This window comes from Cheilinus undulatus, linkage group 6, assembly GCF_018320785.1.
Source record: "Cheilinus undulatus linkage group 6, ASM1832078v1, whole genome shotgun sequence".
NCBI classification, from domain to species: domain Eukaryota; kingdom Metazoa; phylum Chordata; class Actinopteri; order Labriformes; family Labridae; genus Cheilinus; species Cheilinus undulatus.
In genome coordinates, this window is record NC_054870.1 from 9603106 (window position 1) to 9617624 (window position 14519).

A 14519-nucleotide genomic window follows, 5' to 3' on the forward strand; every position below is an offset into this window, starting at 1 on the left:
GAAAGTTAACTTATTATGGCTTCAATGCCCTTTTGTTGTGTGAAATCTGCTGCTAATAACACATAAGAAAGCAAGCAATAGATGCTGATGCTACCTAGCATGCTAGCTTGTAAACAGTACAACATCCACTTTGACACCAGTATGGTGCACATTGAGGGTGCGAAGTATTCTTAGATGTTTTTGAGTGTGACAGTAGTACACTGCATTTGAGTGTACCTCTCAGTGGACTCAAAATGTGTAGTAATAGTACAAAAGTATGCAATTTGGGACATACTGATAGTGTCTATTGGGTAGCGTCAGTTATCTCCCATCCTCCTTAAAGGTTAATGTCCACATATCTGTACTGTATGTGACCCAGCCTACACAACTTCATCTCTATTTCATAGGTCTAAATACTGCCAAACTGTGGCATGCTAAAGCTGGGTATAAACTGTGTGATTACAAGCTGACCATACAACAGTCGTGGCAGAATGTCATCTCATACTGTGCGACTGAATCGCTTACAACGCACGACCATCATGCACGAGTTGTGTGCTCACACTAAACGATCCGACAGTCGTGCATGACCTGAGTGCTCACACTGTGCAACTGAAGTCAGGACGGACTGTTACAGAAACCCGTGGAGTTTCTTTTTAAAAAGTCTCACACACAGAGGGTGAACTGCTTCCAGTCATACCGCCCCCCCATCTCTCCTGCTCTCTCTCTCTCTCTCCCTCTGTGCTACCTCTCTCTATCCCACACAGTCAAACAGCATCACCATCTGTGTCAGCTGCAGGTCCACAGGTAGGAATATTTCCTGCTCGTTTATTTCCTTCATCTTTGCCAGGGTGGGTGCATCAGAGAGATATTCCAGATGTTGTCATGGTAATTTAGGACTTTGACAAAGGAGGTTAACAAAGGAAAATAATCCCGCATAGTTATTTATTCTGCTTGCGTTTCTGCTCTCACTGTGAAGTTTCTGGAGTCGTACGACCAAAATATAGAACATGCTAGAACTCCTCCCAACCAGTCGGGTCATAGTCGGGCTGTGGTTGGCCGTCGTACCCCCCTGTACACAGCATGACAAACAACGGCCGATCTGACTGAAAGTCAGCCCGACTTTAGAGTGAGTCGTGTGACTCCAAATTCATGTCTGAATCGGAGCAGGACTGCACAGTGTACACCCAGCTTAAGGAATGGCATTCCACACTGCTGTGTTGACATTTTTCAGGTTGGCATTAGCCATGTGTAAACAGTGTGTTGTAAGCAATTCAGTTGCACAGTGCAGGCTAATACGCCACCCTGATTGGTAGAGTTGGCTTGAAATCACACAGTGTATACCCAGCTTTTCACAGCATTTGACCTGTTGTGGTGTGGTTGGCAAAGTGCAGTCAGTGGCGTCAGTTGTGTGTGAATGTGTATGGATACATGGAGTAAGTCCATACTGATGGCTACTCAACATAGCAGTTGTAGTTGTCAGTGTGTGGACGTGGAGTGAGTGTGTGAATGGGTAAGTGTGACCTGCAGTGTGGGAAGCCCTTTGAGTAGTCAGGTAACTACATAAGTGCTATACAAGCTCAAGTCCCTTTACAATCTACCAGTTGAATCCAGTCAGAAATCCTGCTGGAGACTCATTTGTCAACAGAACTGCCTGCTAAGACCTCACATATGCTTTATTCACATCAAGAATTAATTGATTTTACTCAGTTTCTCAGAAACACTAAAATCTGATCAGCAATTAGTGTGATGATAAAAGAAAAATGTAATTTTACTCATGTCCTTTCAGTTGACTTGGAGAAAGCTGGGTCTGTGACCTACACAGAAGCTAGTCAGCAGGGGGAGCCCTGTATGTTTTGGCTTCACTTTCAGGGTCTGATGTTTTTTTCTCTTTTTATGTAGAGACTACAGGTTAAATTCTTTGTAAAGCATAAACAAATATGAACAGAATGTTTTCAAATATTGTCATTTTATTCTCTTCTATGACAAGTGAACCCTTCAAGAAAACGGTTGTAACTATATAAAGGAATATATTGCAAGTTGGTATGAAAAAAGAAGTCTAAACACATCTTCAACTCTCCTGTGAGCTGATTCAGTCCAATAAAAGGACTGATTTTTATGTGAAACTAATATATCATGTGCTTTAACCTGCTTAAATCATGGATTTTATTCATTTTAGAGAGGATGGGACCATAGTAGATATTTCTGCATTTGTTAAAAACTTTGTCTATCACCAACACTGAATGATACCATACCTAGAAAACAAGCCCAGCCCCTTCTAAACAAGATGTGCTAACATAAGCAGCAGCTTAGTTCGCAGCCACAAACTGTGGAGAAACTGTGCTCACTCGAGCCTCAAAGAAATGCCGGCTTTAAACATGGACTTTCAAACTAAAGCTCTAAATAACATAACTCTTTTCTCTAAAACACCACAGAGATTTTATTTACAATACTTATCAAGTTATACATTTCCTAACCACTTTCCATCCTTGTAGGCTACTGATTGAAAGATGCAAAGAAGATTTGACTTCAATGAATCAAGCTTAAACTTAAGTTTTACCATAATATTTTATCAGGTTGACTCATAATAATGGATCCTGTATTTTGAGTTGTAGTGTAAGCAATTTTGAAACTGATATTGGTATCAGAAGATTTTTAAAATGTTTAACTGTTGCAACAGTTTGAAAAAAGTGTTAGAAATGAACTGTTGTCAGGTGTTTCTAACAGCTACAGCACCTGACAGCAGCAACTGTTTGAAGATTTGTCTGCTCCCTTAATTTCATAAAACTCATTGAACTTTCAGATGCTGGGGATGTTTCAGAGGTAGAGTTGCCGCTTGTGGAGAAACTCCAGCTGTCAAGGCTGACGGGGTCAAGTGTGGAGGAGCAGGAGGAGTCAGCGGATGAAGATGAGCTGCAAAGATTTAGAGAGCTTAAACACAAGATGATGATGCTGGACAGGGCTGAGCTGGAAGACAAGAAGACACATCCACCTCCCGTTATCAAAAAGGAAGTTAAGATTCCTGAATTGAAAAAGTAAGAGAAACTCAGATTTTGTGACATATAATGATTTGCCTCTCTGTTAAACAGAGGAGAGAATTTATATCTGTACACCGAGTATGAATCTACAGGGGTGAACTTTTTCTTTCTCTGAGAACAAGTAGAGGTACTTGTGTGAATGTAGGCTCCTGTAAAAGTAGAAGTGATTTTTTTTGTTTTGTAAAGGTGTTGCAGTGGTAACTCTGAAATGCTGTCACCGCCTCAAAGTAAAAAGTGTCCCATTTCTGAAGGACATTTCAAGCGACTGTTGGGTTTCAAAGATAAATGAAGCTCATCTCATATTTGGAGACCATTAAACTGAAATCCTCTGAACTTTGAATCAAAGACCAAAAGAAAGAAAATAATGAGCATTCACTTTGCTTTAATGCTTCAGTCAGTTGGATGAGGAATGTCCCGCTGCTCTGTATCTGCTTGTTGTCAGCCATGTTGGCTGCTTCATTTTCATCAGTGCAGCCCCAAGTTTCCTCACAGACATCACATTCACTCTGACCTCTTGTCCAGTTTTCTTAATGTTTGTTTGTCCTCAAGCCTTTTTACCCAGTTTTCACAGGGCCATGTATGTCTTCTGTAACATATAGTGATGGACTCACATGAATCAGCTTTTCTCTGTGTTGGTCACAATGTCTGAGTTCCTTCATAGGCTGTATTAACAGCCCAGGCTTGTGTCAAATGTGACATAACTAACATTAGGCAACTGAACCCTTTTTAAAGATAAATTGAAGACTCAAGGTCTGTTTTTGTGAGCAAGAAATTACATTTAAAAGCATGAAGGATAAACCAGATGGATCCAGCTGGCTTTCAAAATAAGACAGCTTTCTCCATGCCTCTGTGATGTAATCAACATTCAGATGCTCGCTCTGAAGGGTGCAGCTGCTGAATTGCCACACAGCTTAACCATATACAGCAGGTTTAAATCAGTCCCAGTGGCTGAACAGCAGCATACAGTGATGCAAAATGTAAATAATTCCTTTAATATACATTAAATCAAGTGTAGCATGCTTTTTTCAATTATAGGTTTTATTGTTTAAAAGTAAAATATGCAACTTTTACTGTGGGTGTCCAGTAGATGTTGCTCTTCAGCACCAGACCATCAAACAAAAACGATCTCTTTAGTACACTGCCTCACTCTCTCCTACCTCACTCTTCCTCTTGGGTTTTGAAAAAGTTTTGACTGGTGAAGAACCCAAGCAACAGTTGTTGTATTCAGAGTCTCTGTTTGTTTTGTTTGTTCGTTCAATCTTCTGACAGAAGTTTGGGAGCAGCCTGCAGAAGTGATGCATGCATAGAGCCTATATTGCTGAGATATTGCACCTTCATGTTCATTGTGTCATTACTTACTCTCCTCAAGTTTATAGCTAGCTGATGTTAAGCTAGGTTATCCTAACTTCAGCTACTCAACAGAAACAGATAAGCACAACAGAATAAACCAGACATGTAATGACTCAGTAACCTGTCATGCCAGATGGATGTGTGAAACACATCCATCTGGGAAAGCTTCAATAGGAAATGTTTGAGAAAAGGCAGAGGCTTTGAAAAAAACCTCGGAGTATGATTGGGTGAATGTTATGTCTGTCACATCTCCACAGGCCAATCAGAGCAACAAAACACGTGACGTAGCCACTATCAAGCTGCACGTGCGCAGCTACTGAGGAATAACGCGAAACATGGTGACTATAGACATGTTAGTACTCGACTTTTGTCATTTTTGAAAAGAAAACAACTCACTGCTGTTCTTTGTTCTTCTTTTAACAAATAAATGTTGACAAGTAATCTCTTCCTCCATAACTGCACCAGCTCTTGCTGCTGCTTGTTTACGTCACGACTCTGCAGCGCCTGAAAGTACTGCCCCTCGTCGCTGATTGGTCCTGTCACTTTCTAATCAGGCCCAAACGGTTCAGATGGGAGCTTTGCAAGATGGATTCGCCAGTGAGACACAAGGAAACGGGTGTATCCATCTGCTTTGAAAGTTTAATGATTCGGTGCATTTAGTGGTGGGACATCCTAGAGCAGTGGTTCCCAACTGACATGAGTCAGGACCCACAACCATCTCCTTATCAACCAATCGGGACACAAATTTCTGAAAGTGTTCAATTGTAACCAACTGTTTTTAATGAAAAGTGAGGCAGTTTGGATTTGAAATTGAACCAAAAAAGTGACAAAACAAAGACATAGAGACACATCCTTCAAAATAAAAGCATATCGTAGACTTTCTACCACAATTGTTTTTTTCCAGGCACACATCCGCCACCCACTGAAAATGGCTTCGTGACCCACTTGTGGGTCCTGACCCACCAGTTGAAGACCAAGGTACTAGAGTACATCTCTCTCTCTTGAGTGCATAATGATTACATATAAATGGGTGGCTGCAAATATACCTGGTGGCCTGCCAAGGTATTGTCTATGTGTGGGAAACCTTCATATGAAATGTGAAAAAAAAAAAAAAAAAAAGGTGCCAAAAATAGTAAAGCAAAGTTAAGCGGACACTCTGTAAAGTAAGTAATGAAGTATTTTGGTTCCTTCCCATCTCTGCAGCCTTCAGATGCAAAGCTTAGCTAAGCATGAAGGCTGGAAACAAAAACAGTTAGCTTGAAAGTGCCTTTAGGTTACAAATATCTACACAGCTCCCCAATAAATAAGATAATTATTTTATTTATTCCACACTAAAAAACATATTATCTGAGTGTTTTGTGCCAAACCATTTTGGCTGGGTTCAGTAACTTCCTGGAATCAGTGCTGGTTACCTGGCAACTAGTCTTGGGAAAGACGCAGTCATTGTCTTTAATTTGAAACTGATTAAACAGGGAGGGTATAATGTGTCTCTGAGTGGGCTTCAGAGGGGTGGCTGGGTGGGTTTGTCACTGTTGTATGTTGTTAATGAACAGTTTTATGTCTTCTTGCTCAGCTACACACATGGACAAAATTGTTGGTACCCCTCTGTTAATGAAAGAAAAACCCACAATGGTCACAGAAAAAACTTGAATCTGACAAAAGTGATAATAAATAAAAATTCAATGAAAATTAACCAATTAAAATCAGACATTGCTTTTGAATTGTGGTTCAACAGAATTATTTAAAAAAACAAACTCATGAAACAGGCCTGGACAAAAATGATGGTACTCTTAACTTAATATTTTGTTGTACAACTTTTTGAGGCAATCACTGCGACCAAATGATTTCTGTAACTTCCAGTGAGACTTCTGCACCTCTCAGCAGGTATTTTGGCCCACTCCTCATGAGCAAACTGCTCCAGTTGTCTCAGGTTTAAAGGGGGCCTTCTCCAGACAGCATGTATCAGCTCCTTCCACAGATGTTCAATAGGATTTAGATCAGGGCTCATAGAAGGCCACTTCAGAATAGTCCAATGTTTTGCTCTTAGCCATTCTTGGGTGTTTTTAGCTGTGTGTTTTGGGTCATTATCCTGTTGCAAGACCCATGACCTGCGACTGAGACCAAGCTTTCTGACACTGGGCAGCACATTTCTCTCTAGAATACCTTGATAGTCTTGTGATTTCATTGTACGCAGGACAGATTCAAGACACCCTGTGCCAGATGCAGCAAAGCAGCTCCAGAACATAACAGAGCCTCCTCCATGTTTCACAGTAGGGACAGTGTTCTTTTCTTGGTATGCTTCATTTTTGCGTCTGTGAACATAGAGCTGATGTGTCTTGCCAAAAAGTTCCAGTTTTGTCTCGTCTGTCCATAGGACATTCTCCCAGAAGCTTTGTGGCTTGTCAACATGCAGTTTGGCAAATTCCAGTCTGGCTTTTTTATGATTTGTTTTCAACAGTGGTGTCCTCCTTGGTCGTCTCCCATGAAGTCCACTTTGGCTCAAACAACGACGGATGGTGCAATCTGACACTGATGTACCTTGACCTTGGAGTTCACCTTTAATGTCTTTAGAGGTTGTTCTGGGCTCTTTTGTTACCATTCGTATTATCCGTCTCTTCGATTTGTCATCAGTTTTCCTCCTGCGGCCACGCCCAGTGAGGTTGGCTACAGTCCCGGGGATTTTAAATTTCTGAATAATATGTGTAACTGTAGTCACAGGAACATCAAGCTGCTTGGAGATGGTCTTATAGCCTTTACCTTTAACATGCTTGTCTCTAATTTTCTTTCTAATCTCCTGAGACAACTCTCTCCTTCGCTTCCTCTGGTCCATGTTTAGTGTGGTACACACCATGTCACCAAACAGCACAGTGACTACTTGTCACCCTTTAAATAGGCCGACTGACTGATTACAAGTTTGTAGACACCTGTGATGCTAATTAGAGGACACATTTTGGTTGAACTTGTCCCTATGGTCACATTATTTTCAGTCTTTTTTAGGGGTACCATCATTTTTGTCCAGACCTGTCGCATGAGTTTGTTTTTAAAATAACTCTGTTGAACCACAGTTCAAAAGCAATGTCTGATTTTCACTGGTTAATTTTTATTTATTATCACTTTTGTCAGATTCAAGTTTTTTCTGTGACCATTGTGGGTTTTTCTTTCATTAACAGAGGGGTACCAACAATTTTGTCTACGTGTGTATGTAGGTACTGGTTAGAGCTTAAGGTCAGATATAAGACTGGTTAGAGCTTAAGGTCAGATATGAAACTGGTTAGAGCTTTAGGTCAGATATGAGACTGGTTAGAGCTTTAGGTCAGATATGAGACTGGTTAGAGCTTAAGGTCAGATAAGAGACTAGTTTGAGCTTATGGTCAGATATGAGACTGGTTAGAGCTTCAGGTCAGATATGAGACTGGTTAGAGCTTTAGGTCAGATATGAGACTGGTTAGAGCTTCAGGTCAGATATGAGACTGGTTAGAGCTTTAGGTCTGATATGAGACTGGTTAGAGCTTTAGGTCAGATATGAGACTGGTTAGAGCTTAAGGTCAGATATGAGACTGGTTAGAGCTTTAGGTCAGATATGAGACTGGTTAGAGCTTTAGGTCAGATATGAGACTGGTTAGAGCTTTAGGTCAGATATGAGACTGGTTAGAGCTTAAGGTCAGATATGAGACTGGTTAGAGCTTTAGGTCAGATATGAGACTGGTTAGAGCTTTAGGTCAGATATGAGACTGGTTAGAGCTTTAGGTCAGATATGAGACTGGTTAGAGCTTTAGGTCAGATATGAGACTGGTTAGAGTTTTAGGTCAGATATGAGACTAGTTTGAGCTTATGGTCAGATATGAGACTGGTTAGAGTATTAAGTCAGATATGAGACTTGAACCTGAGATTTATCACTCCATCATTATTGTAAAGTGAATGAATGCCTCTCCTAAAAACTGTTCTCTTAGAAAGCCTGAGCCTGTTATAATCATTTTTCCTGGGCTCTGATCCAAACAGATCATCATTTAATTGCTCCTGTCTTTGTTTGTGAACACTGTGTTCTATCTGCCGACTATAAATCCTTTTTCACCTGTTCATACAGCCTGTGAAATGAAGTTTGAAAGAGTTATTGGCTTTCTAACATAGGAGGGGAGCTGTTTTTTGTCTCAATAGATAACTTCACTGAGCTGAGGTTTGGAGACGTGCCCATGAAAAAGGACAGCAAAACACTTTTTAATGCCATTTTCCACAGAGAAAAACAGTGATAAAAATCTCCCCTGTTGTGTCTGCTGGGACTATGAGCCCCAGAGAGCAATAAAAATAAAGCATTTTCTTTCAATTTATTCGGCAGAAAAAAGGCACCTGGCAAGGCCGGCATAATTCCTGAGCAGCTGCTGTTTGACACTCAGCATCGGAAGACACCGGAGGAAAGGAGGCAAGCAGCAATGAAGGAGCTGAAGGAGAAACAAGCCATTATGGAGCAGAGAAGAAAGTGAGTATTAGAAATTGAGTTTAAGTATAATAAAGGCTCTTCCCTGCTCTGCTGGTTTTCAAGGAGGCTCTGGAGTCAACAGGGACACTTGGAACAAAGAAGTGGGAAAATGGAACAAAAGTCAAACTCAATAACATTATTTGTGACAAAAACATTTTTATAAATGTCTTTTCCGCTACTATTCCTACATTTTGAAACCTACTGTATGTTTTCGTGTACTATGCCAGTCTTTTATTTGCAATACCAAAAAACACGCTTACCACTCTGGTCAATCAGAATGTAGCAGCCACTGTGAGTGTCACAGTTTCTGGATTTGTGGTGCAGATTTTGGTTATTGTTTAAATAATAATAATATAAGAAAAACAAGTGAATTATGTTGGCAAAAAGTTATACAACTTTAACTGTTTAAGGATCATCAGAATGCATCTTTCATTAAACACAGCCAGGCTCTACATGCATGCGATGATATTTTCAGATCTGTCATACTGCCTAACTTCCTGGTCACAAGCCTCACAAACAATTTAAAAACCTATCATATCCATATGTAACCAGACAATAAAAATCATGGACAAAAACGTGTACGATGGCACCACTGTCTTGTATTAGAGAAACACAATATGCTTAGCTTTTAAAGCTTCATTAGCTTTTGCAATCTTAAGATGTTTTTTAAAACACTTACATGGTCTAGTTTCATCTATGTTTGGTGAATTAGTTAGCAGATATCAGGACTGTAATTGAGCCAACACACAGGCTAAATGGTAATTGTCGAATTCCAATGCGCAAAACGTCCTTTGGACAATCAGCCTTCTCTGTCACAGGAGCAAAACTCTGGAATAAGCTACCCACTGAGCTGAAAATGCAACATAACTTGAAAAGGTTTTAACCAAGGTATTAAATCATGGCTGAAAGATCAACTATACTGTTCCCACACATAAAACAAGTGCTTGTATACCTGTTTATCTGTGGGAACCATCTCCAATACAGCTTTTTTTTTTTTTTAATTGCTGGACCTGTATTTTATCTGTTTTTGATATTTTAACTCTGATGCATTTGCTAATGTTCTGTGTTTTAGCTTTCTCTGTTATTTTCTAATTTTTCCTTATTCCAACTTTAATCTCTAAAAGCCTCCCACGGACAGGTGTTGAAAATTAGCACTTTGCTATAAACACTTACAGCAGTGCATCTGCGGCCTGTGCATGATTAGATTTCACAGCATCAATGTTACTGTGTGTCCATGTCAAATAAATGCGAAATAAATAAATAATCTTGTAAATTATATTATGAAAAGATAAAATTATTAATCAAGATTTATAAATAACAGGTCACCACCCTAGAAACCAGAAAGAAGCAAAAATCCATCTCAGAGTTAAATCTGAAATACTAGTATTATTCATGATTGATGAATATTTGTACCTAGATCAATTCAATCATATGCCAACCTTTTCAACCAGCAGGTTATTACTCTGTATATGCACTATAATCACAGACAACTTCTTCTTAAATATATAATATAGTTTTTTCATCCAAGTAGCATCAGTTGGAATCAATGGCACCTCATCCAGGAAGCAACTTCTATCTAAACTACAGCAAACAAACTATTTACAAGCAAGCAAAGCAAAACTTGGTGAATGTGTAAGAGGGATAGAGAAACAAGATGGTGTGGCTAAGGAGTCTACAAACTTCACCTTACTGAAACTCAGTGGCCGGACTTTGATTAACTATAAAGCAGTCACACTAGTATATGTGTCGGTGAAGGCGCTGTACTGGATATAAATGACATGTAACATTTCCTACAGCTATTTCTGCCCAGATCAAAGCCTCTTACTTGTAATCGTAGAGTATGATTAGAGTCTGTTTTCAACTAGATCCAGAGGTAAGTGGAGGTAAGTCCATAAATGTTTTTTTCTGCAACTTCTGCAGCAAGTGAAAAGTCTTATGGAGTCATGGATCAACTTTAAGTCTGTGGGGTTCATATTGTCCTTCTAGAGGCAGGAGAAGAGTTGCATGTTATTCTACGGATACCAGTGGGCTTTCTGCATCACTTCTGTCTGGATGATGTCAAAGGAAGAAAGAAAACTCATTGTTGTCGATTGTTGACTGTGCCAAACTCACAGGGTCACAGGGAATTCTATTAGAAAGGAGAATGCTTCCTCTCGGAATTTGCTGCAAGGGTTCCTGGGAAGAGGAGTCCCCCAGGCTTCCTGGTTCTTTGTTTGAAATTTCCCTCCAAACTACAAAAACAGGTTTATTCAATGCTTGCTAGGCCCGAGTCTTTGTTGGCTGATTCCCAACAACATTATAACATAAAGTTTCTGTTCTGCACTAAGTGATAGGTGACCTGCTTCCTTTTAAAACTGACAGTAAGAAACTTTGAAGGAAGGGATTACAAAGACACCTTATAACATAGGAAAGAAAAACGTAGTTACTGAGTAATAACAGAAAAAGATGATGTACACTGATATTTTTGTGTATTTTTTAATATATATTTCACAAAATGTATGAGGAATTTCCATTTTTTTAGGCGGAGGGTCCAAACAGAAAAATGCCATGGCATAGCAAAGTCTCTGTCTTTCTCCAGTTTAAGTCAAGATTTATTATATAGCACATTTAAAACAGCTGCACGGGGGCTATACAGAGTTTGCATGTTCTCCCTGTGCATGTATAGGTTCTCTTTGTGTACTCCGACTTCCTCCAACCTACATAGTCAAACCTATGAGGAAAATTGGTGGCTCTAAATTGGCTGTAGGTGTGAATGTGAGTATGCCTGGTTGTCTGTCTCTATACGTCTGCCCTGTGATTGACAGACAACCAGTCCAGGGTGTACCCTGCCTCTTGTCCAATGATAGCTTGGATGGGCTCAGGCCCCCTGCAACCCCCAATGGGATAAGCAGAATAGAAAATGGATGGATGGACATTTAAAATGACCTCAGTTGCCTAAAGTGCTGCACAGGTTTAACACAATCATAATACAAAACATGAAGAAAGGCATACAACACAATTCAAAGCAATCACAACAGTTCAAATAAATGTCAATATATCAAAGCTCAACTTTGAATGTGGTAGTCTAATCTAAAAGCAACTTTGCATCAGAGTTCGTAGAATAAACAGTTAAAAGAAGACCATTAAAAACTCTTAAAAGTGCAGTGTATGTGCTGTGATGATGTTTGAAACCAGACTGAGACTTTTTCTAAAATATTATTAAGATCAAGATGTGACTGTAATTGATTAAAAAACACTTTTTCTGAAACCTTCGACAGAAATGGCGGTTTAGAAATGGGCCTAAAATTGAAAAAACTGAAAGGGCCTTTACCCTATTTTGCATATATTGGTGTCCTAATGACCTCAAGGTACAAAGAGTTTTGGATCAGAGCCCATAGATTGCTTCATGTAATAGTTAAAACAGGCTGTGATGGCTGCCATGTAATCCTCACAAGCAAATGTGTTTAGCCAAATATGTACAGGCAAAGACTTATTCTGAGCGTCTGACAATATTAGAGAGAGGGCTTTTAGTTAAAAAGCAAGATGATCTTTAAACAAAAGCATGTTTGCCACCTGACTCAGTTAACAAAATCAATAATTTACCCCACAGAACACAGATGCTGCTGCTGTGACTTCGGCACTGTTTTCAGATCCAACACAATTACTGTGCCTTGAATTATAAAACAAACCAAAAGCTGACTTTGCCAACAGCAATTCAACTAATCCAGAGGTAGACTTTCTGTTTTCATCAAAATAGGCTGGTGTTTTTGAAGAGAGTGATGTAACAGTTGTTTGTGGTTAAAAATCATCTTCCTGTTGAACCAAAAGGTCCATTGCTGTAGGGTTTCTAATGCTGTCAGACACTTCAGATAACAATCTTAGCCTGTAAGGACAAAAAACAAAATTCATCAGATTTGATGTTGGACTTTAATTGGGTGCATTTGCCTCAAGGTTAAGAATACAATTATTCTAGCATTTTCTAGCCACTCTCTCACTACAATATTAAAAATATTGCTCAACTAGAAAGATAGTGGTTAGGCTCCTTAAAGGTTTAAGTTGACTGAACTTTATATGATGAGCTGAATTAGCTTTACATTCCTATAGATTGTTTGGAGTCACATGAGTCTAAAGTCTTGTACTGAACTAAGAGGCTAGCTGAGCCCCTTTAACATAAAAATGTTCCTTATTTTGTCACAAACATGCTTTTAACTAAAACAATGACATACCATCAACCAAATAACCCTTATGGAGTAAGAGGCGGAATGACGTGCTGTTTATGAACCAGCCTACAAAGCGGCTCCGTGAGCAACTGTAGCTAGTTCCTGTTTGAGTGCCAGTTTCCTTTCCTCCATCATTTGTCATTATTTAATCCATATTTAAAAACCAAACTGGTACCAAATGAAGAGCCATTTGGGAGCAAAACAGTTAGCTCTACTGAGCTGGGCCAAATGATACAGATCTAATAAAAGAGACAGATTACTGACTACTTTGAGGACACAGAAGTACAGAATAAAGAATGATTTTATTTTCTCACTTTGAATCCTTGGCATATTTGGAAAAAGCCCAAAAAAATGGTCTTTGGGTAGCATTTCTCTTTGCAGAAATCACTACTTGCCCCCCATGTGGAGATCCTCACTGCTGCATGGCGTCATCTGTAAAGAACCTATAAACTAAAAAGCTTTCCTAGTTTGCTCAAATTCCCTCCTGTCAAGCCTGGTAGTAAATCAGAGAACTTGTGGTAGTAAAGCACCAGCAGTGACTGCTTTCAGGAAGTAAGGTAGCTTGATTGCATTTTTTGGTTTTAAATAAATCTAAAAAGCTATCTCACATTATCATTTCACATTAAGTCAACTTACAGTGTTAAAGAAGCCTGAGCTCTGACTTTTTAAGTTCCCTTGCAACAAGGGAGGAGATTTTTATGAGTTATATCTGTTGCATTCAATGTAAATTGATTCTGGTTAATGGTTTGCAGAAACTTTTGTGGATTTACTTTGATTGTTCCATGATTACTTTGCAGACATTGCAGCCTGTGCTATTGCTGCAGGCTAAAACAAACAACCTAAGCAACTCTAAAACCATGTAACAGTGCAAAAGCTGCACCTTGGTCATTCACATGTGGACAAAATTGTTGGTACCCTTCCGTTAAAGAAAGAAAAACTCACAATGGCGTCTGAAATAGTTTGGAACTGATGAAAGTAATTACAAATAAAAATGTACCAATGATTAACTATTTAGAATCAGATGTTGCTTATGAACTGTGGTTCAACAGAATCATTAAAAAAAACAAGACTGATAAAAGTGGCCAGGACAAAAATGACGGTACCCCCGGAAAAGATTGAAAATAATTTGACTATAGGGGCATGTTAAACTAAGCTGTCCTGCTATTAGCGTCACAGGTAACTTGTATGAGCAGGCCTTTCTGTTAAGAGGGTGAAAACCAGTCACTGTGCTGTGAGACAAAAATGAAGTTTTTCTGCAAGTCACATCGGCTCTATGGTCACAGATGTAAAAATGAAGCATACAATGAAAAGATCACTGTAGCTAGTGTAAAGCATGGAGGAGGCTAAGTTATGTTCTGGGGCTGCTTTGCTGCATCTGGCACAGGGTGCCTTGAATCTGCACAGGGTACAATGAAATCTCAAGACTATCAATACATTCTGGAGCCAAATGTGCTGCCCAGTGTCAGAAAGCTTGGTCTCAGT

At 39.4% G+C, this 14519-nt stretch overlaps 1 protein-coding gene across 2 annotated transcripts in view; it reads left to right on the forward strand.

Moving 5' to 3' along the window:
• LOC121511498 (leucine-rich repeat-containing protein 27-like) overlaps positions 1-14519 on the forward strand; it is a 29599-nt gene that overhangs the window by 8272 nt on the left and 6808 nt on the right. For both annotated transcript variants that reach the window (XM_041790232.1, XM_041790233.1), the window contains exons 6-7: positions 2780-3011; positions 8698-8838. In XM_041790232.1, the coding sequence (XP_041646166.1) occupies positions 2780-3011; positions 8698-8838 (373 nt within the window). The remainder of the gene's footprint in view (positions 1-2779; positions 3012-8697; positions 8839-14519) is intronic.